The sequence below is a fragment of the Dromiciops gliroides genome, chromosome 5 (assembly GCF_019393635.1).
Source record: "Dromiciops gliroides isolate mDroGli1 chromosome 5, mDroGli1.pri, whole genome shotgun sequence".
NCBI classification, from domain to species: Eukaryota; Metazoa; Chordata; class Mammalia; order Microbiotheria; family Microbiotheriidae; genus Dromiciops; species Dromiciops gliroides.
In genome coordinates this window covers 210476779-210499567 of record NC_057865.1, presented here as the reverse complement: position 1 = coordinate 210499567, position 22789 = coordinate 210476779, and the positions used below count along the sequence as shown (strand labels likewise).

At 36.8% G+C, this 22789-nt stretch overlaps 1 protein-coding gene across 4 annotated transcripts in view; it reads right to left on the bottom strand.

The window, feature by feature from the left end:
• Nucleotides 1-2148: 2148 nt before the first annotated feature.
• The window catches only part of CAPRIN2 (caprin family member 2), a 62949-nt gene continuing 42308 nt past the window's right edge, over nucleotides 2149-22789 (bottom strand). For 2 of the 4 annotated variants that reach the window (XM_043968316.1, XM_043968315.1), the window contains exons 11-20: nucleotides 22517-22598; nucleotides 19542-19597; nucleotides 18972-19058; nucleotides 16593-16613; nucleotides 15430-15540; nucleotides 13848-14019; nucleotides 11837-12019; nucleotides 10136-10236; nucleotides 7111-7177; nucleotides 2149-5713 (exon numbers count right to left, since the gene is read on the bottom strand). In XM_043968316.1, the coding sequence (XP_043824251.1) occupies nucleotides 5145-5713; nucleotides 7111-7177; nucleotides 10136-10236; nucleotides 11837-12019; nucleotides 13848-14019; nucleotides 15430-15540; nucleotides 16593-16613; nucleotides 18972-19058; nucleotides 19542-19597; nucleotides 22517-22598 (1449 nt within the window). In that variant the 3' untranslated portion in view covers nucleotides 2149-5144. The remainder of the gene's footprint in view (nucleotides 5714-7110; nucleotides 7178-10135; nucleotides 10237-11836; nucleotides 12020-13847; nucleotides 14020-15429; nucleotides 15541-16592; nucleotides 16614-18971; nucleotides 19059-19541; nucleotides 19598-22516; nucleotides 22599-22789) is intronic. The other 2 variants (XM_043968314.1, XM_043968318.1) reach the window with 2 other exon arrangements.

Below are 22789 nucleotides of genomic sequence, written 5' to 3'. Positions count from 1 at the left end.
CAATTGCCTCACTAAAACAAAACAAAACAAAACAAAACAAAAAAAAACCCACCATACTTTGACCCAGCAGTACAACTACTGGGTCTCTATCCCAAAGAGATTTTAAAAAGGAAAAGGGTCTATGTGTACAAAAATATTTATAGCAACTCTGTGTGACAGCAAAAAATTGGAAATTGAGGGAACGTCCATTAATTGGGGGGAATGGCCAAACAAGTTGTGGTATGTGATTGTGATGGAATGCTATAAGAAATTAGGAGAATGGAGGCAGCTAGGTGGCACAGTGGATAAAGCACCGACCCTGGATTCAGGAGGACCTGAGTTCAAATCTGGCCTCAGACCCTTGGAAGTAGCTGTGTGACCCTGGTCAAGTCATTGCCCCAGAAAGGAAGAAAGGAAGCAAGAAAGAGAGAGAGAGAGAGGGAGGGAGGGAAGGAAGGAAGGAAGGAACAATGAGAATGCTCTCAGAAAACCCTGGAGAGACTTACATGAACTGATGCAAAATGAAATGAGCAGAATCAGAAAAGCATTGTACATAGTAACAGCAATATTGTAAGATGATCAACTATAAATCACTTAGCTATTCTCAGCAATACAGTGATCCAAGGCAATTCTGTTTTTTGGGGTTTTTTGGGGTTTTTTTTGCGGGGCAATGGGGGTTAAGTGATTTGCCCAGGGTCACAGAGCTAGTAAGTGTCAAGTGTCTGAGGCCAGATTTGAACTCAGGTACTCCTGAGTCCAGGGCCGGTGTTTTACCACTGCGCCACCTAGCTGCCCTCCCCCCCATCCAAGGCAATTCTAAAGGATTTATGATGAAAAATGCTGTATCTCCAGAGAAAGTACTAATGGAATATGAAGATCAGAACATACTTTTTTTTTTTAACTTTATTTCTTGGAGGGGGGGGTTGTTTTATTTTCTTTCACAACGTGACTTAATAAATGGAAATATGGGGGGGACAGCTAGGTGGCGCAGTGGATAAAGCACCAGCCCTGGATTCAGGAGTACTTGAGTTCAAATTTGGCTTCAGACACTTGACACATACTAGCTGTGTGACCCTGGGCAAACCACTTAATCCCCATTGTCCCACAAAATAAAAAATAAATAAAAATAAATGGAAATATGTTTTGCCTGATTGCACATGTACAATCTATATCAAATTACTTGCCTTCTCGGAAAAGGGCCCCCATGTACAAAAAGATTTATAGCTGCTCTTTTTGTGGTGGCAAGGAATTGAAAACTGAGGGGATGCCTATTAATTGAGGAATGGCTGAACAAATTGTGGTATATGAATGTAATGTAATACTATTGTGCTGTAAGAAATGATGAGCAGGTGTATTTCAGAGAAACCTGGAAGGACTTACATGAACTGATGCTGAGTGAGATGAGCAGAACCAGGAGACCACTGTACACAGTATCAACAACACTGTGTGTTAATCAACTATGATAAGACTTGACTCTTCCCAGCAATACAATGGTCCAAGATAGTTCTAAAGGACTCATGATAGAAAATGCTCTCCAAATCCAGAAAAAAAGAACTGTGGCATCTAGATGCAGATTGAACCATACTATTTCTATTTTTTTTCCTTTTTTGAGGTTTTTCCCTTTTGCTCTAATTCTTCTTTCTTTCACAGCATAACTAATGCAGAAATACGTTTAATGTGACTGTATACATATATATATATACATATATATATAATCTATATCAGATGTCTTGGGGAGTGGGGAGGGAGGGAGAAAAATTTGAAACTGGAAATGTTATAAAAACAAATGTTGAAAACTATCTCTACATGTAACTAGAAAATAATAAAATACTTTTATAAGGAAAAATTACTTGCTTTCTCAAGGCAGGGGGGAGGGAAGGAAAGGAGAGATAGAATTTTTGGAACTCAAAAAATTTTGAATGTTGGTTTTACATGTAATTTGGGGAAAATATTAAATAAAAATTTTAAAATAAGCCTGTATACTAAGTAAAACAATTTTGGCTTGGAAATTAAATATTATGATGTAACATTTTTTCAAATCATTCCTTTTAGCAATAAGCCAATCCCCCCTCCAAAAAAAAAACCCTGTAATTTTAAACATTGAAATAATTCAGTTATCAGCCATAATTTTCAATAGTTAAATTCTAATTTAATTGTCTTTAGTTTTTTTAACCTCTTCATGAGAAATACATAACCAGTTTAAAGAGATTTACAGGAGCAGCTGAAATTATTACAAGCAACTAGTTTAAATAGTGGAAGTATAGCAATACCAAGTATATAAAAGCCCACATCCAAAAAATACAATCTACTCTATCACTGGGATTCACAAGTGCTGGTCTTTGAAGAACCACTGTATTTGCTTTGTTTGAATGCTTTGTCTGAAAACAGCATGAAATATCATAGTGATATTCCAAAAGTCTATGTGCAAAATGTTTGCAAAGCAAGAGATTTTCCAGATAAAATTTCCAAAGGCTCTGTGACATCAAAAGGACTGCTTACACAACTTGTCTAAAAGTCTTATTCAAATGCACTTTTTCAAGTTGTTACAAGAGTAATCAATCAACTTCATAAAATTCTAATGAAGAGAATGTCTTAGTAAAATTGTGATGATACAGGAGCAGATCATAAGATACTTCTTTATTACTGCAAGAGACAAGGGCTTTCTCTTGCCAAAGGATTCTGAAAAGTGTTTGAGCTAAAGTAATTAACATTTTTCTAAGTGATTAAGAGGAAACAAGTTCATTTTATGAAAAAAAATTCCTCCTGAAACATATTTTGTGGGTATTTTTTAAAAAGCGAGTACTACAAATCAATTCAAGGTTCTTTCTCATACTCTAATCCAAAAAGATAATCTAATTGATTGAAAATGTTAAAGATTTAGATATCTTTATCCCAAACTTTAAAAAATCTTTCCCAATTTAAAAAAATCTACTTTGCAGATAGAAAATATGCTTATTTGATCAGTCTGCAGAAGCAATTCTCCTTTAAAGTTCCTATTTTAAAATATGAATAAGAAACACATTTGCCATGAAGAAATGATGTTATCCAATTTTACTCCTGAACAAAGACTTATTTGAGTTGTCTCGTGATAGTACACTAAAACAAGCGTTTGAACCTGATAATGTTATTTTTTGGCTTAAGGTGAGTAATGTGGTTTAACAAATTTGATACAAATTTTACAACCATCTAGAATATTTTTGTTGTAGCTTTTATAAAGATATCTTAATTAGTGGTTGAGAAAGTACTGAGTAGCAAAATTAATGACATTATGAAAATTTTGCAGTTAAAAAAGCAAGCCTACTCACTACATTAATACTTGATGGATTCTGTTATAAATATGCAATTATCAATGATTTTCCAATAAATCTATTAGGTCATTTTTGTATATTTAAATGTAATACATTTTAATAAGTTGTTGATTTTATTTGAAATAAAATGTTGGAAAAATCATGAAGGAAATGACAAAGTTTGGAAATCATTAGTATGTCATAACTAACACTTAATGAACACTCTCCTTCATTATCTCCTTTTTTTTTTTTTTTAAAGGCAACCAGGGTCACACACCTAGTAAGTATCTGAGGCTAGATTTGATCTCTGGTCTTCCTGACCCAAGGGCCAGTACTCTATTCACTGTGCCACCTAACTGCCCCCTCCTTTATTTTTTAAAATTGAGAATTTTTCAAATTCAGAAGAAAACTGGCTAGATGTTGAAAGAATAAACCCAAGCATATTCAAGACAAAAAAGGCATAATATAAGCATAGTCATTTAAGCCCCTGGAGGTATGTCCCAAGGCCAATGGATCCATTGATTGGAAAAAGCTACCCAATTCTCACTCCCTTCTTAATTATTCCAATTTTTATAGAGCGGATTTGAAATCGTCAAAAATGAGATAGACTCTATAATACAAATCAGCCTTGAGGGTACTTAAAAAAGAGGAGTATTTTGGCAAATGAAGGTAATGTCAAAAGAAAACTGAGAAGCCCAAATAGCATTTACACATTTTTGGTCCATTCCTGAATATCAGAGGCACTGATTTGGAGCTTATAGAATAGTGTTGTAAATATTTTTCCAGTAAAAAAGGATCTAGTAGTTTAGCATGTGATCATATTCTCTATTATATAGAGATGAGGAAGGAGAGATTTCAAGGCATGGACGAGAGTCAGTGAAAATGCAGAATCTAAAAATGACATAGCTTGTATGAGGAATAACAATGAAACAAATGTTACTGAACAGCAGATCATGTGGAAGGGATTAAGGTATAAAAAGATCATAAAGGTATGCAGGAAGCTAGGTTATGAAGGACTTTAAAAGCCAAACAGATTTTTATAATTGTAATTAGAGGTAATAGGGTATCACAACTTTATTAAAGAGGGTGATATAGTCAGACCTGTGCTTTAGCAAGGTTTTCTACACGAAGACTACACACAACTATAGAATCACTACTGGGAGAATGTGACATTTGACAATAATATGTACAGCTTTAAGGTTTGCAAAATCAACAATGTTGTGAGGTAGGTATTACAAATACTGCAAAATAAGAAAACAAGCTCTGAGAGGTTAAGTGACTTATCTGTGATCAAACAGCTAGTTATTTATTGTTTTAAGCCTATTAGATTAGAGGGTCCGTGTGTTTTATATATGAGTTAGAAGTAATGCTCAATAAAGACCCATTAAGTAAATGAGAAAAGTCAACTACACCACCACATTTTACTCAATACATGCTCCCTTTGGTTATCTGATAGTTGCAAAAGCATTACCAAGAGTCTATTTTCAATTAAGCAGCAAAACTACAGTGCATATTACTGTTTTATTGAGGCACAACAAGGCATTGTAACTTTACTGAATTTGAGGCAATCAGTGTAGTAAGCTTGGACATTGATACAGTTTTAAAGATTCATGGCAAATAACATACATTCACAGCTTTACTAGCAAGGCTGCATCACAATTTATGAGGTGCTAGATCAATGCTGAGTTAGTAATTCAACTTTAGGATTTCACTTGCAGGGTAGGAGGCTGGGAATGGAAGGATGTAAAGAAAAAAAGAATTCCTAATTCCTCCAGAAATCATATTTTTCCTATGAAATCAATCATAAGTGAATGGTCAATTTCTCCTTTGATCCCCAATCACAAAGAGCTTTATCTAGTATAAATTTGTAGTAAGTTTTCAGTCCTGATAAAGGAGATATCCTGAAAAAGTAGAATATTTCCAACTGCTTCCATAAATTGCTCCCCTATGCAAACGTAACCATATCTGGTCTCCCTGGAACAGCTGAAGAATTGCGTGATTACTAGCAGTTTCGTGGTCTGGAGCACCATCATTAGCATAAGCCGATACTAAAACTTCTTCATTCTTCATCAGATTAACATATAGTGGAACATTCACTGCCAACTTTAACATGTGAAAGATGAAAACATAAGTGCCATTTACTGGACAATTAAATCTACCAAGCTGAAGGTCAAAAGTTTCTCCCAAGTTGTTCAGAAGAAGATCAAACACAATAGGCTGGTCCAAAGTTCCAGGGGCCAAGTTAGAGGTTCTGGCTGCTGAGAAGGCAACTCTCATCTGCTGGGGGAGAGGATATACATGTACTGGCAATATGGTGGCTGCTGGACTTGTCACTGGCACATCCACTGGGGTCATGCTTCGAGAGTCTCCTTGTCCAGAGTCGACACTGTTGAAGGTTTCATTTTCTCGTTCTGGACTGTTCACCTGAGAAGAATCACTCCACCCTGCTACACACACACACACACACACACACACACACACACACACACACACAAACACACAGTATTAGGAACATTGAATATTTTGTAATGAGGCAGTTAGCTTTAAATTTATATTTAATATCAGTTGGCTAGGGTTACATAAGCATTCTGAAATGAATTCTGCAGTTTTATAAATGAAACATATAAGTATACCTATGGCACGTGGCTAGACTTTGAAGGATGATTATTTCCTTATAGCAAACATTATTCTAGATGGCAATATTTTTATACTGTTGCATTTCTACATACTGGTATGCCATGGTTATTTAATCAGTTGAGCATCCTTCATTATGGAAGACAAAACTAATATGGAATCTTACAACAAGAGCTGGAAGGAAACTAACTTGTCAATTTGCTAATAAGGGAAATTAAAAGGGGGCAGCTAGGTGGCGCAGTGGATAGAGCACTGGCCCTGGAGTCAGGAGTACCTGAGTTCAAATCCGGCCTCAGACACTTAACACTTACTAGCTGTGTGACCCTGGGCAAGTCACTTAACCCCCATTGCCTCACTAAAAAAAAAAATTAAAAAAAAAAAAAAAAGAGTAAAGTTCCTTATTCATGGTCACACAGTTAATAGTGATTATGTTCCCTTCCAGTTCTAAATTCATGATCCTACAATTGGAAAACAAGACCTATAAATTTAGAATATGAGGTAAATAACTATTCAGTGCTTAGTGCCCAAGAAAAATGATTATTTTCTTATTGTGTTAATAACCAACTTTATATACACGACCCAAAGATCCTCTTTCTGCTTCTTCATTCAAAGCTCAGTCATGGGAAAGCTAGGTGGTGCAGTGGATAGAGCACCAGCCCTGGACCTGAGTTCAAATTTGGCCTCAGACACTTGACACTTACTAGCTGTGTGACCCTGGGCAAGTCACTTAACCCCAATTCCCTCACCACCCCCCAGAAAAAGCTGTCTTTCAAGAACATTTCCAGCCTTGCCCCAAAATTCACCCTACCCAGTTCATCTTACCTAGGTGGAATTCTTACCATAACCCCATCATTGTTCAACTTAAGTAGGACTGGGTAAGAGAATAGAATCTTTTCAAGATCAAAGTCACATCCCTGCCCCCCCCAGCCCCGCCCTCCCCAGCCCCTCATTAGAAAAAGCTTACCTTTCATTATAATATTCATTCTCTCATTAATTATTAACTAATTAGAATTGATTTTCACCCATCAGAGACACCCCCTTTTCCAAAAGTATTTAAGCATTTAGTAACCTCCATGAGGGATCTCAAGTTACTGAGAGAAACCAATGACTTCATTTTATTGATTATTTACCAGCCTAATTAATAAATTGATTATAAATTACCCAGAAACTCTTAAGATTTTTCATTCCTCTCAGTGCCATAACAACTCACCTCTTGAACTTGTACGGGAACTACCAGAGAGTCCTCCTCGTTTATAACACTGCTGGAAATTAGTATCCTAAAAGAAACATGTCACCATATTGATCTCAACTCTTAAAACAGCTGTCTACCTGAACTTGTCTCATAAGCCTAGCAGCTGGCTCAAGTTTTTGTCACTCTGCCATATTCATAGAAATGGTTATAATAATCCCTTGTAGGTTACCCTGAACCATAAATTTCACCTTTCTGTAGCCTGAGAAAAACTAGTCTCAAAAGGTTAGGATTTTATATCTGTACACATAACACACACATCTATGTGGATATCTATAGATATACACACAAATGCATACATATAAATATATATTTAAAGCAGGTACTTCAGAAGCAGTCTATTATCTCTTTCAAATGAGTAGTTAGGTATTTGTAGCTATATATTTTTCTTCTTTCAAAAATAAAAACAATATAATTCTCTTAAAAATTTAATTATATGCCACGTTTATTATGGTGAAGGCGGGGGGAGGATTCAAATTTCTTGAAAGCAAAGCACAAACTTAACAGGTTTTGGACATGGATCGCATGATGAAATGGCATTTCAAATGAAAGCCAAAGTGATGAACATGTGGAATGTTGCACAAAGACCCTTTAAAGCATTTTTGTTTTTGTTTGTTTTTTGTGGGGCAATGAGGGTTAAGTGACTTGTACAGGGTCACACAGCTAGTAAGTGTCAAGTGTCTGAAGCTGGATTTGAACTCAGGTACTCCTGAATCCAGGGCTGATGCTTTATCTACTGTGCCACCTACCTGCCCCCTAAAGCACTTTTAAAAGAACCCAAGTAAAGGACACAATTATGTTTTCCATTTATGAGAGATAACATTTTGTATGGGATCTAAGCTACAAGGACCTTAGAGATCATCTAGTTGAACCCTCTAATTTTATAGATTAGGAAATGGATGTCCACACACATCAAGGTTTGTTCAAAATCACAAGGTAAGGCCCCCAGACAAATTAGAAACAGAATACTCATGATACACATAGATGAGAACTAAGGTCCATGCTATAATGAAATGATCAATGGTCAATAGGAATAATGCTGGAAGATTGCTAGTTTTACAGTCAGAGGACCTGGGCTGGGATCTCAGCTCTAGAGCTTACTAGCTGTATGACCTTGGGCAAATCACATAACTCTTCTAGGTGACCAATTACTACTATTAGCTCTGCTATACTCCTAAACCCATTTTGTATTCTCCAGGTTTTTACATGAATGAGAAAGGAAGATGCTGACAGGTTATCTTAATTTTCTTAACTGAACCCTCTTAGCCTCAGTTTCCTTATCTGTAAAATGAGCTGGAGAAGGAAATGGCAAACCACTCCAGTATCTCTGCCAAAAAACCCCCAACCCAAATGGGGTCACAAAGAGTTGGAAACAACTAAATCAACTGAACTTATGTCCCACCAGCACCCTGACATCAATATCCCTAAAGCTAAACTTCTGTTGCTCCCTAAAATGAGCTCCTATCTGCCTTCATCATTTCTATCAGTGGCAACACTATCTAGTCTTTCATATTAGAAAGCTACAGCATTCTTTGGATGAGGAAGGTGGAAGGAAGGATGAAAGTGGGGAAAGAGATGATTCCGTTGATTCTACCAAACCCTTGCTACCATCTACCAGGATTGTTGACATGGCTTCTCTCAACAGGCCTGTATTTCTCTCCTCCCCATAAAAATCATCTCAACTTCCTAATGCTACTAACCTCCTTTATACATGTATCTGATATTAATCTGTACAAAATTTCAATGGTTCTTACTTAGTTGTTCCCTACCAAATTCAAACTCCTTTTCTCCACAATTGGGCACCATCCATTTCTCACCTCTACATATTCTATTTATCAAATTGGACCACTTGTAATCTCCCATATATCTTCCTTCTGGTTTTTTTGGGTTTTTTGGTGAGGCAATTGGGGTTAAGTGACTTGCCCAGGGTCACACAGCTAGTAAGTGTCAAGTGTCTGAGGCTGGATTTGAATTCAGGTCCTCCTGAATCCAGGGCCGGTACTCTATCCACTGTGCCACCTAGCTGCCCCTCTTCCCTCTGTTTTAATGACTTTGATTAAGACATTTCCCATGTCTAGAATGCCTGTTTAATTTTGGGGGAGGGCAATGAGGGTTAAGTGACTTGCCCAGGGTCACACAGCTAGTAAGTGTCAAGTGTCTGAGGCAGGATTTGAACTCAGGTCCTCCTGAATCCAGGGCTGGTGCTTTCTCCACTGTACCACCTAGCTGCCCCCTATGCCTGTTTAATTTTAACTCATCCTTCAAAACCTAATTCCAATGCTACCTCCTTTGGCCTGACTCCCAAACTCCACAGAACTCAGTAGAACTATATATCTCTCTTATGAACTTATTAGTTATATATAATAAAGAAGGAAATGTGATCAGAGTAGAGAATGTCCCTCTTCTCCTCCTTCCAGCAATGCACATCATAACCTAAGATTTATGAGAGAAGGTTCATGGGAGTTTCCTAAAACACATGATTTTCCAGTCATGTGATTAGAGTCAAAAGTAGGATTTGAACCTAAGCCTTCACAAATGTTACTCCAACATTTCACAATGCTTCTATACTTAGCTGTTTAAAATTTTTACATATTAAGCTCTATGAGGGGTGGGCTTAGAAAATTAACTTGCGTTGCAACTTCATGTGTAAAATGGGGTTTATATTTGTGCAGAAGAAATGACAAGATATGTTGTAAGAAAATAATAAGTTTTAATAAAATATGACATAAGTATTTTATATTCTTCAGCATGTAGTTTGATACTTTACATATAGCAGGCCCTTGACAGATGTACGTTGGCATAACCTAAAAATAATGTTTTGTTGTATAGGATTTATATTTTGACACATCTGAAGAGCCTTGTGTCGAGTTGTCACACCAACACACCTTAGTATGTTTAGTAACACTCCATTCTTGAGAGATGGCTTTTTAAAAATATTCTAGTGTGGTTACCACTTTAATCCATCAGCAAGTGTATCTACCCTTACCCTCTGGGAATATGGTGTCCCAGGATATTCTCTAGCTTGGAACTGCAGTTGACCATAACTGCCATTGGCAATGACAGGGGATCCTCTGTAAGTATCAAAACCTAAGAAAATTAAAAATTAGCACCATTAGACTTCTTAAATTATCCTTTCCGTTGCTGAAAAGATTTACCTTAGCTTTTAAATAATAGATTAATTATTTTTCCAAATCTGGATCTATCTTCATAAACTGACAAAAGAAAACAAGACATGTGTTTTACTTTATCTTGGGATATAATAAAATAAGTTCATTAATAGGTGAATGAACAGGTTCATTAACCATGGGTCATTGAACTATGGTCTAAGGGTCAAATCCAGGCCCCTTTTCATATGGTCTGTGAACTAATAATGGCTTTTACAGGTTAAAATACAATATAACTTTACTTAAAAATGTAAAAACCATTCTTAGTAACCTGATCAGTTGGCATTTGGACCAATGGCTATAGTTTACCAATCATGACTAAATCACTGATAAATTTCTAAATAATGCTGTATCTATTATATTCTGGTCACTGGGATTACTAGGTTTATTATACAAAACAAGAGGTTTTTTCAAGAAGCAAGAATCAGCAAAGAATCTGAATTCTCATACAGACATATAGCCCAGAAAAATTTGGGAAACCTTTCTTGTATCAAATAATATAATAAACTTATTTCATTCTACAAAAAAAATTAAAATTGAAAAATTAAGGTTTGCCACATACGCTTTAGATACATTATAAATACCATTCTTAAACTAGAGGACATTTAAAGAATTTATAATTTATCACACATGGTACATGGTAGAAAGGCAAAAGTCAAGATAATTTAAGTCTGATAAAATCTATGCAGAACTGTTATGGGGAGCAAAACAAAAGAAAAACCAAGTACATGACCATTAGGAATGAATGAAAAAAATCAGAGTATATGAATATAATTATACCATAATTAATTATGAAGAATTCAGAGAAACTTTTGGGAAAATTCTTATGAACTAATGCAGAGTGAAGGAAGCAGAATCATGAGAACATACTGCAATAATGCAAAGGAAAACAAATAATATAAAATATCAGAACTCAGATCAACTCAAGCCTTTTGATTCCAGAGGACTAATGAAGAAATAGTAGATGCAGAATGGGCTGTAGGCAGTAAAAGTCCAAGTTTATTTTGTTTAAAAAACCCTCTCTCATAACAAAATACCTTTAATCATAAGAGTGTTTTATTATTTTCCAGTTACATGTAAAAAATAGTTTTCAACATTTGTTTTCATAGGATTTTTAGTTCCAAATTTTTCTCCCACCCTTCCTTCCTCCCCCCCTCTCCAAGATGGCAATCTGATATAGGTTATATATGTACAATCGCATTAAACATATTTCTGCATTAGTCATATTGTGAAAGAAGAATCCAAACACAAGGGGAAAACCTAAAAAAAAAAAAAAAACCCAGCCAAAAAGTAGAAGCAGTATGGTTAAATCTGCATTCAGAATCCACAGTTCTTTTTTTCCAGATGTGGAGAACATTTTCTATCATGAGTTCTTTGAAATTGTTTTGGATCACTGCACTGCTGAGAAGAGCCAACTCTGAGATAGAGTTCTTTTAAAGAAAAGCAATGACAGCAGTTTAAAAAAATATAGAAAATACAAAAGCAAAAAATGAAGTATAACAGAAACTTATTTAAAATCATACCTTTATATCCACCAGGAGAGCGAAAAGAATTTGTCAGTGATCTTCCACCACGAGTAGATCCTCTAATAGATCCTCGGTTACTAAGGTATGATTGGGTGGATCTGGGGAACACATTAGTCTGTGCAGGATAAAAGGCAAGGCTACCACTGCTTACTTGAATTGCTCCATCAGGTTGACTGTTTGCTGCATAGGAGAGGGTTCACAACAATACCAAGAGTTAAGAATCAAGAAATGTGAATATTGTTGCTGAATTTAAATTATTGAAATTACTGAAAGGGAAAAAACAAAACAAAAACTGAAAACTCTGTGTGTGTGTGTGTGTGTGTGTGTGTGTGTGTGTGTCTGTGTGAAACAGAGAGAGAGAGAGAGAGAGAGAGAGAGAGAGAGAGAGAGAGAGAGAGAGAGAGAGAGAGAGAAAAGGTATATAAATGCAATTACACCATCACAATCAGATGGACCCAAGTCTTCCTGACTTCAAGTCTAGCACTCTATTCACTAAAACAACTAGTTTATATTAAATTTTTTTAAAGCTGTATAAGGTAGTGAAAGGCCAATGCTAGTAACGCAGAAGCCCTTATTAAAAAAAAATTTAAGTTCAAAGTTTTCTAAACTTTTCTGATACAGCAGGACAAGATAACATCTCAAAATAGCGATCCCATCTTTTAAGGCCTCCCCCAATATTATATATTGAAAATACATTTAAAGGGAGCAGCTAGGTGGCGCAGTGAATAGAGTACTGGCCCTGGAGTCAGGAGGACCTGAGTTCAAATCCAGTCTCAGACACTAAACACTTACTAGCTGTGTGACCCTGGGCAAGTCACTTAAACCCAATTGCCTCACAAAATAAAATACATTTATAGTTCTTTTAATAAGTTTTCTCCCTCTCATCTTAATTGAGTGTCTGATTCAAGAAAGACATGAATCATAACATGAAAGCAGGCTAGCTATATGACAACAGATCATCACTGACTGTTTTCAATAGCCAGCATTCATAAAGCACCTTAAAGTTCGAAAGAACTTTACAAATATTATCTGATTTGATCCCCACAACAACTCTGGGAGGAAAGAACTATTATCCCCTTTTCATAAATGAGAAAACTGATACAGGAAGCTAAATGACTTGTCCAAGGTCACACATTCATACCTACTTGAATCAAATTGCCTCAGTTCATACACATTAGCAATAATTTGCAATCTATGAGATTAGCAAGAGTATTGTTACCTAAGTCATAAATGAAAGCCTGCAGAACAGTAAAACGAGAGCCAGCCCCAGTCAGGAAGACCTGAATTTAAGTCCTGCTTGACCAATACAACGTGACCACATGCAAATCCCCTAACCTTTTACTGCTCAAAGCAATTCTAAAATTTTAAGTTACAAATAAGTTGCCGGGGCAGCTAGATGGCGCAGTGGTTAAAGCACCGGCCCTGGACTCAGGAGTACCTGAGTTCAAATCCGGCCTCACACACTTGACATTTACTAGCTGTGTGACCGTGGGCAAGTCACTTAACCCCCGTTGCCTAAAAAAACCAAAAAACCAAAAAAAAAAAAAACCAAACAAACAAATAAGTTGCCAATCTCTATTAGTGGAAGGGAGTCTCCACACAAGAAATCCCCCATCCTGATAAAAATCCAGGTCTTCTGGTCTGGATAAAACATAAAACAAAAAATTATAAAATATATAGCACTGCACCTAACTAAATGAGAAAGAGTAGTGGTATTTTTTTTTTTGAGGCAATGGGGGTTAAGTGACTTGCCCAGGTTCACACAGCTAGTAAGTGTCAAGTGTCTGAGGTCGGATTTGAACTCAGGTCCTCCTGAATCCAGGGCCAGAGCTCTATCCACTGCGCCACCTACCTGCCCCAAGAGTAGTGGTATTTTTAAGGCCCTATTGTTAGACACAACCTTGCTGTCTTTGATTTGTGTTTCTAGGGCTTAGTATATAGTACCTGGAATATGGCAAGTCCTTAACAATTGCTATTATTATCCATTCACATTCCAAGTCTTTCTTACCAGTCTGCTCTTGAGAGAGAGCAGTTGGTTCCACATGTGTAGATGGCAATTGGCACTGGGGGGCTGTCTGTGTACTTGCTGTAGTGTAACTCTGATTATATCCACTTGAATAAGGCGAGTCTTTTATGTCTTGCTCTTTCCGTGGAGGCAAAGGTGCATTCACATTGAATACCTTAGAAAGGCAATTGCATATTTTGAGTGTAGAGAGGCAATTATATATTTTGAGTGTTTTGGCATTTTTCTTGCAAGAGAATTTCACTATCTAACAAAATTCCACAATGTTCAATACTTGAAGATAGCTTTAGATAAATAACCAGATAATAAACACATACAAAAAGACTAACATAAGCAAAATATAAGATTTCCACTTACTCTAATAATTTATTTCATATATGGAAAATGACACATGTATTTTCCACATTGAGGAATCCTTTACTGATTTACTCATTCCCATTCCCATCACTTTATACCCTAGAAATCTGCATTTACTTTCTTGCCTGTGATTGATATACATAGAAATAATGAATGTCTTTTGAATGTCTACCACACTTAGGAAGTTTTCTAGCAAGAGCTAGAAAACAGACAACCTCCACCTACAATTTAATTGAGGACACAAGGAATATGAAGAAGATAATGTGTAGATAAGTAGTACAGAAAGTTTAAGGTAAAGAAATTCACAGGAGATAAAGAAAGCTTACTATGTATGGGTTTGATATGGTGAAGGAAGGATCCTCAGAAGGGTTTGGGCCTTAAGCTGTCAGACCGGCACAGAAGAAAGGCAGCTATGGCAAGGCTCAAAGAGAATACACATGGCATACTCAGGGGGTAATAAAATGTATTATACTAGAGGTTTTTGATTTTTTTTTAAGTCATAAAGAAGGTAAAAATTTAATTTGGTACCAGACTGTGAAGAGATCTGAAAGACAGGCAAAAGAATTCAGATCTCACCCTAGTGGCATGACAAAAATGATTCTTCCGGATCTGCTGGTGGGCAGTTGGGTAGCACAGTAGAGTGCCAAGCCTGGAATCAGGAAGATCATCTTCCTGAGTTCAAATCCAGCCTCAGACACTTACTAGCTGTGTGATTTCAGGAAGGTCACTGAACCCTGTTTGTCTCAGTTTCCTCCTCTGTAAAATGAGCTGGAAAAGGAAATGGCAAACCACTACAATAACTTTGCCAAGAAAATACCAAATGGGGTCACAGAGTTGGACACAACTAAAAATGACTCAACAACAGCAAAAAATCTGGTGGTAGTCTTCTCAGATTTGCTGTCTCTGCACCCTATTGATTTTTTAAAAATCAGCAAGAAGGGCGACAGTGCTCTGGTGAGATACTCTGTTTGAATGCTGACATATGCTCTTTTAATATATATTTTGCATTAAGATTTTTCACTAAATGTTTTGACATACTAGAGCCCCAGAAAAAGAGATGCTTTTTCATCTCTAGGTATAACTAGGTATAGCATATATCTTGAGTATAAAGGAAATAAAATAAACATCATTGTAACATGAACCCCGAACCATGAATAAATTCCACCCTTCCTGTCTGCATGGCTTGGAAGGCTGCTGTATTCATGGTTACCGTACTACTGCTTGCTGGAGGTGACTGGAAGACCTGTTCCTGGGAAGCTTGTGACAGGGGAGGATTTGCAGAAGGTAGTGAAGTTCGCTGCTTACTTGGAGGAATTGCTGCCTAGGGAAGAAAAATATTATAGTTTTCAGCCTGTGATCCATTATATACCACAAGTAGTTAGCTTACACTAAACCCCAGATTGTCACAGGTCAGCAGATTGGGCAGGATGATATTTGGACATAGCTAAACAAAAGAATAGCTTGTGCTTACAATTCAAATCTTGAATGCTGAGGATGCACACCAGTGCTTGATTTGCAACAGCATGCTGACAAAGTGAAAGTGTCTTAATTGAGTGCAGGCCTTCCATCAATTTAGAAGATTAACAGCTGAAAATGCAGCTAACATACTCTTAAATTTATGATTTTCCAATTAAAACTAATTCAAAAATTTTTTAATTTGGCTAAAACTGCAGTTTTAGGAAATCCTAAAAATCTGGGCCAAAGTGTAATTTTCAAATGTTTGTATTCAACAATTATGTTACAAAACTGGAGGGAAAGCTGCTCTTTCTGGCCAAAAGAGCCAGAAAGTTAAATAAATCTATTTTAATAATCAATTCTTAATAAGCCAAAAGATGTATCAGTTCATGCAAGTGAAAAAAAAAACAAATTATATAACAAAGGGTTAAAAGGAAATCAGAGAGCCAGCTACAAGTCAGTTTAAATATCTCTTAAGTAGACATGGTAGCAAGCTTCGTATCCATATTCAATAGACTGTCCATTGCCTAGTAGGACATCATACTAAGAGGCAGATCAGCACTTTAAATGAAGGACAAGTTTCAATTTGGCACCAAAACCCAATATTATTCTGTTTATCTGGAATATCATTTTATGTGTTTTCCAGAGACTTGTTTTAAAAGAAACTATAGTTATTACATGTACTATGCAAACAAGTAGTTACCTGGAACTAAAGCACTTTCATCATTTTGTCAAAATAGCACTGTGACAAAGATCAACAAAAAGGTAGCAGCTAACATGGCATAGCTAACAAGGGGCTAGATTTGAAATCAAAAGTATCTGGGTTTAAATCCTGTCTCTCATATTTAACTTCTCTATGTAGCAGTTTCCTCATTTGTTTAAAAAGAAAAAAAAGTGAATAATACCTGTAGTACTTACCTTGGAGCATTTCAGTGAAAGCTAAATTGAGATTTTATGTAAGAGTTTTGCAAAGCTTTAAGCACATTATTAATGTCAATTATTATTGTACCAGTAATTCAGTCACTGAGATAACTATAATTACAATAAAGCCTCCATTTCATTCAAAGTGACAAGAATAAATACGTTTTTTTCTGAGTAATCCTAAAGATAGCACATATATTAAGGAAACAAGCCAATTCCTGAGAATCTTTCGATTCTTTTGGCTACTATTTAGAAGCTTAAACCTAGTAAAGACAAAAAGCCTTTCATTCTTATATGCAAACTAAAATTAGTCAAAGAGCAATGTAGAAAGCATGAAAGTTTTTAAATGCCACTTCACATTAAAAAAAAAAATAAGCACTTAAATCACAGCTTTCACCCAACCCCTCTAGGTGCCTAAAAGACAATAGGTAAATAACATAGAAGAAAATCTTTGGGGGAAGAAGAAATAGTTCTAGGCCAACATACATATTCAGGGTCACTATTTCTGTCCTTAAAAGTAAAAGTAACTTTGCCATGCCTCCCATCCCTCAGTTTCTCAATCTAGGAGTCATCCTGGATTTCTCACTATCTCTAACCCTCCATATACAATCTGTTTCCAAGACCTGTTGATTTCACTTTTGCAACATTTCTCAAATACATTTCTTTTTCTCCTCTGACACTCCCACGTCTCTAGTGCAGACGCTCATCACATTACATATCTCGATTATTGCAACAAACTACTAGTGGATGTGCCTGCCTCGTCTCTCCCCACTCCAATCCATCCTCCATTCAGACACTAAAGTTATTTTCCTAAAACACATGACCCCCTTACTCAATAATCTCCAGTCCCTTCCTATTTGCCTCGAGCAAAGCACTTCATGACCCAGCCATCCCCAACCTCTATTCCCCACCAGTCTTCTTACACCACATACCCTTCAATCCACTGACAATGGCCTCCTGGCTGTTTCATGAACAAGACACCACATCTCTTAGCTCTGGACATTTTCTCTACTGTCCCTCATGCCTAGAAAGTTCTCCCTCCTCTACTCTGATTACTGACCTACCTGGCTTCCTTTAAGTCACAACTAAAATCCCACCTCCTACAGGAAGCCTTAGCCTTCCATAACTAACCCCTCTTAATTTCAGTGCCTCCCCTGTTAATTATCTCCTATTTATCTTGTACTTAGCTTGCTTTGTATATATTTGTTTGCATGTTGTCTCCCCTATTAGATTGTAAGCTCTTTGAGGATAAGAACTGTCTTTTGTCTATTTTTCTATCCCCAACTTAGCACAGTGCCTGACACACAGACACTGTTTACCAATTGGTCTTCAGACATTTAGCAATGTAAGTGCTCAGCACAAAAATAAAGGGATAACACTTTTGAATACTATTTTTTTTATTTTTTTTAAGTGAGGCAATTGGGGTTAAGTGACTTGCCCAGGGTCACACAGCTAGTAAGTGTCAAGTGTCTGAGGCTGGATTTGAACTCAGGTACTCCTAAATCCCAGGCCAATGCTCTATCCACTGTGCCACCTAGCTGCCCACTTTTGAATACTATTAATACTTTTGAATATAAAACCACTGAAATAGCTTCATTCTGTTCAAAGAAACACTTATCTCTTCCAAGCCAAGGACTTAAATCTACTCCACTTCTCAAGAATTGTAAAGGGTAAAAAGTGGATAAAGGATACTCGTTCACACAACTCTGGCTGAGCTTTTAGAAATCTTAGGTGAGATTAAGGAAAATGTTTTTAAGCTCTAAGGTCCTAGGGATTTTAAGTAATCAGTCTCAAGGATCTCAGGCTCCCCTTTGGTCTACTTGTACCCCTTCCATGTCTTTCTATGCCTTAAGTGTTCAAGTACAACTCTGGGGTGATAGTAAGCCTAATATAGATCCGTACATGTTCCAATCTATTTTAGTACTCTTTCAGATCTTCCCCTACACCGCCCCCCCCAATGCATCAGACATATGCTTCTATTCAAAATAATAATTTCTAACTCTTAAGTCTCCTCTTCAGCCCCAATAAAAAATCCTACATATGTGTTATTGCTAGCATCTTCCCTCTTATTATTATATCCAATTTATTCTGTATATATTTTGTTTGTGCATAATTATTTACATGTCATTTCCCTCATTAGACTATGAGCTCCATGAGAGCAAGGCCTGTTGTTTACCTTTCTTTTATTGCCAGCACTTAGAAGAGAGTGAGTGTTTGACAAAAACCTAAGCCAGGTGTTACTCAACACATCAGTAAAGCATAACTATGGAATCATGTCATTACAATTTATAAGATAGGCCCTATTATTGCTACTTCTACTCAGTAACAAAAATAAAGCTAGTTTTACTTCATGATCAGAGTCAATATATCTTTTACCTGCTCTAGTTCCGTTTCAGATCCAGAAGAAGCTTGGTCAGCAATCACTAAAGAATTTGTACTATGCTTAACAGGAGAAGCAGCAGCCTAGATAAACATAAAACGGCCAAACTGAAATATAATTTAGCAAAAGACACATTTTTGCCATAAAAGAGGAGGTTTTTTGGTCATGAATATGACTGAATCAGCAGTAAAACTATAGTACCCAAGAAAGTCTGTAAAGTACAAACAGCTCAGGAACTGCACTCTAACATCCCTCCTAGTTCTAAAATGCTACAATACTAAGCAAGCTATGCATGAAATACTATATAGAGTTCAGGAGCCATTTGTTTAGAGGCAACTCATACTTATTCCTTTCACTCCCAATATATATTCTACTCTATCCTTGGATCACTTATTCCAAAATAATTTATGATCTGTTCCAGGGGTAATTAAATTTTACATCACCACACCTTTGACATATGTCTAAGTAGTGTATAGAACAAGGGTTTTTCATTAGGAGCTATTTAAAGTTCTGTGTTCTTTAGGAAGTCAAGGTTAAGAGGAGAGATTAAGTGACTAAGAACTTACTTGTAATGGCTCTTGAAGAAAGTCATTTTGGTTGGGTGGTTTTTGTTCTATGGAAGCTGCAAAATACATAAGTAAGCTAATGTTAAAAGAAATGAGAATTTATTTCTTCCATCTCTATAAACTTAAGTCGGAGGGGATATTGCAGAAAGTACTAGTTGCAGCTGATATATAGCATCTAATGTTCAGTTCATTAAGGGTTTGATAATGTATTTTTTTTTTGGTGAGGCAATTGGGGTTAAGTGACTTGCCCAAGGTCACACAGCTAGTTAAGTGTCAAGTGTCTGAGACCGCATTTGAACTCAGGTCCTCCTGAATCCAGAGCAGGAACTGTCTTACTTTTGTATTTGTGACTCAATGCTTAGCACAGTTCTTTGTTCATAGTAAATACTTAATGTTTTTTTCATTCATTCATTGTTCATACCCTTAATAATCTGGCTTCTACTCGATCTACTCTGAAATAGCTCACACCAAAGTCTCTTAAACTCTATCATTAAACCAAATAGATTCCCCTCCTCTCCCACCATCTTCAAATCTCATCCCCATCCTCCTTTTCCTCTGTTTTCTTGATACTGTCTCCCTTTGGCTTCAATGACACTATACTTTCATGATTCACCTTTTGACCATCCCTTCTGCTTTGTGCTGAGAACACATCATCTTGACCTTTAAATGTGGACATACTCCAAAGTTATGTCCTGTACCCTCTTCTCATTTTCCTACATAGTCTCTGCCTTTGCGGTCATATCTCTTCCCATTCTTGGGATGGAAATCACATTCAGGATCCTTCAAGGCCTAACTCAGATGCCACCTTCTCCATAAAACCTTCCTTGACTCATCTCTGACCTCTCCTTCCCCTACTCCCAGGGGGAAGTGCTGCTTCAATTTTGCAGATCACTTTGTCTGGGCCTCTCCCTTACACTACTGTAGGTAAATTATCTTTCCCTTTCACCATCATCATGATGTTGTGACTTCTTCAAAAGCAGGACATATGTTATACCCAGGGGAGTGCATAAGCGAGCTCAGACCAGCTTATGAGAGCCTATAAATCAGGCCTTGATTTATGGTTTCATTGATAGTCCAGATCCAAGAGTAATGAAGAAAATGTTAATAATGCAGATTAAATTTTAAATGCTGATGATTCATAAATTTACCTATCCAGCCCTAATCACTTCAGATTTCCAATCTCTATTGCCATCGGCCTTTCAGACATTTCAACTGGATGTCCAGTAGATAGTTGTTCAGTAGACCAGTTGATTTTAAAATCAAGATGTCCAAATCCAAAACTGAACCCATTATCTTTTCCACTGAACCTTCCCCCTTGCAAATTTTCTCTTTATTGAGGAAGGCACCACCATTCTCCCAGTCACCTAGGCCCATTCAACTTTGGTGATATCCTTGAGTCTTAACCTATTTCACCTTTCTAACATCTCTCAAACACAACCCCTTCTCTCCTTTGATGCAGGCCCTCATCTCCTCACTCCCAGACTACTGCAATAGCCTGCTAGTTGGTTAGCCTGCCACAGGTCCCTCCCCTCTCTGGTACACACTCCATTCAATCACCAAATTGACTTTTCTAAAGCACCGTTCTGACTGTGCTACCTGCATACTCCAAGATCAAATACAAAATTCTCTATATGGCATTTAAAGCCCTTCATAACAGCCCTCAAAACCCTACCTTTCAAGTCATCTTACACCCTACCTCTCCCATGCCCCTCTTAGCTGTTTGACAAACAAGGGGCTCCTTCTCTCATCTTGGCATTTTCCATGGCTTACCCCTATGCCTGGAACACTCTCCTTCCTCATCTCTCCTGGTTTCCTTCAAGTCCCAGCTAAAATCCCACCTTCTACAGGAAGCCTTTACCAATCCCTCTTAATTTAAGTGCTTTTCCTGTGCACATTACTTCCTATTTATCCTGTACATAGCTTATTTGTGTACATTCATTAGCTTCTCTTTCCAACTGGATTTTGAGCTCCTCAAAAGATGGGGATTGTCTTTTACCTTTCTTTGTATCCCTAGCACTTAGTATAGTGCCTGACACATAGTAGGTGCTTAATAATGCTTATTGATTGAGTTAAGTGAGTTGTGTGTATATTCCTCTCCCCCAGCCCCCTCTCCCCTCAGCCAGTTATTAAACTTTTACCAACACACCCCACTAGACTTTGATGATTCTGGAGGAGAGAGTGAGGCTGATGACTACACCACTCTGCCCTACTTATATACAATTCATTCACATGTCAAGACATCACCCCTTGTTATGCCATTGGTCCTCTTTGAGAATGAAAGATGAACAACCACCCGCACACTCCTGGTTATTATACCCATCTTGGTAACCCCGATGGACTTAGTACAGTATCTTATACATAACATTTAGTATATATTTGCTGCATTGAACTGTCATAAAAATCGGAGTTTGAGTCATTTTGAAAAACCAAAGTTGAATTTTACAGATTATAATATAATATTATAATACATCCAATTTTTTTGGCTAAACAAGTGTGATAGCTGTACTAGGTTTAGGTATATAAAACAGTTTAAATTCATTCACAATCATTTCTTAAGGTGCTAGGGATACAAACGCAAAACCAAAACAATTCTTGTTCTCAAAAAGCCTACATTCTAACAAAAAAGTTTCAAATGTATTTTAAGAATTATACTCACTGCTATTATGAAGGCCAACTTCACAGAATATGGGAGCATGTACTCCCAAGAGAAGGAATGGGGCAAAGCTTCAAATACTGCCATGCTATACCTCCAAATTATATAAAAGGTTGGTGTATTCCAAGAAATGTCATTTTAATCTACTACCTAAATGTTTGTTCCTACCAAATTTCAACAATCACATAAGCCCTTAAACACTGGATAAGCACAGGTGACTAGTCAGTTTGGAGTTCCTTCCAACTTGGTAGTATTTTTCAACAGAACCACTCTTTAGTGAAAAAAGGTGACTATAACTAAAGGCTTCAGACTGATTACATACCTTCAGGACTATCTGGAATAACTGAAGGCAGTTGTGGTGAAGGAATTGCACTTGAAGGCTTGTCAAAATCCAAAACCGATTCCTTAAGTTTACCATTTAAAAAAAAAAAGCAAAATTAAAGATTATGAAGTAGGAGGCAAAGATCATTAATCCATTTTAAAGCTCTCTTACCAGCAAACCATAAGCTCAGACAACTGGTTACTTTTAAGATGCATAGTATTTTTACTTGTAAGCTTCAGTAGTATATTAATCTTAGATCCTCCTACCTTCTAT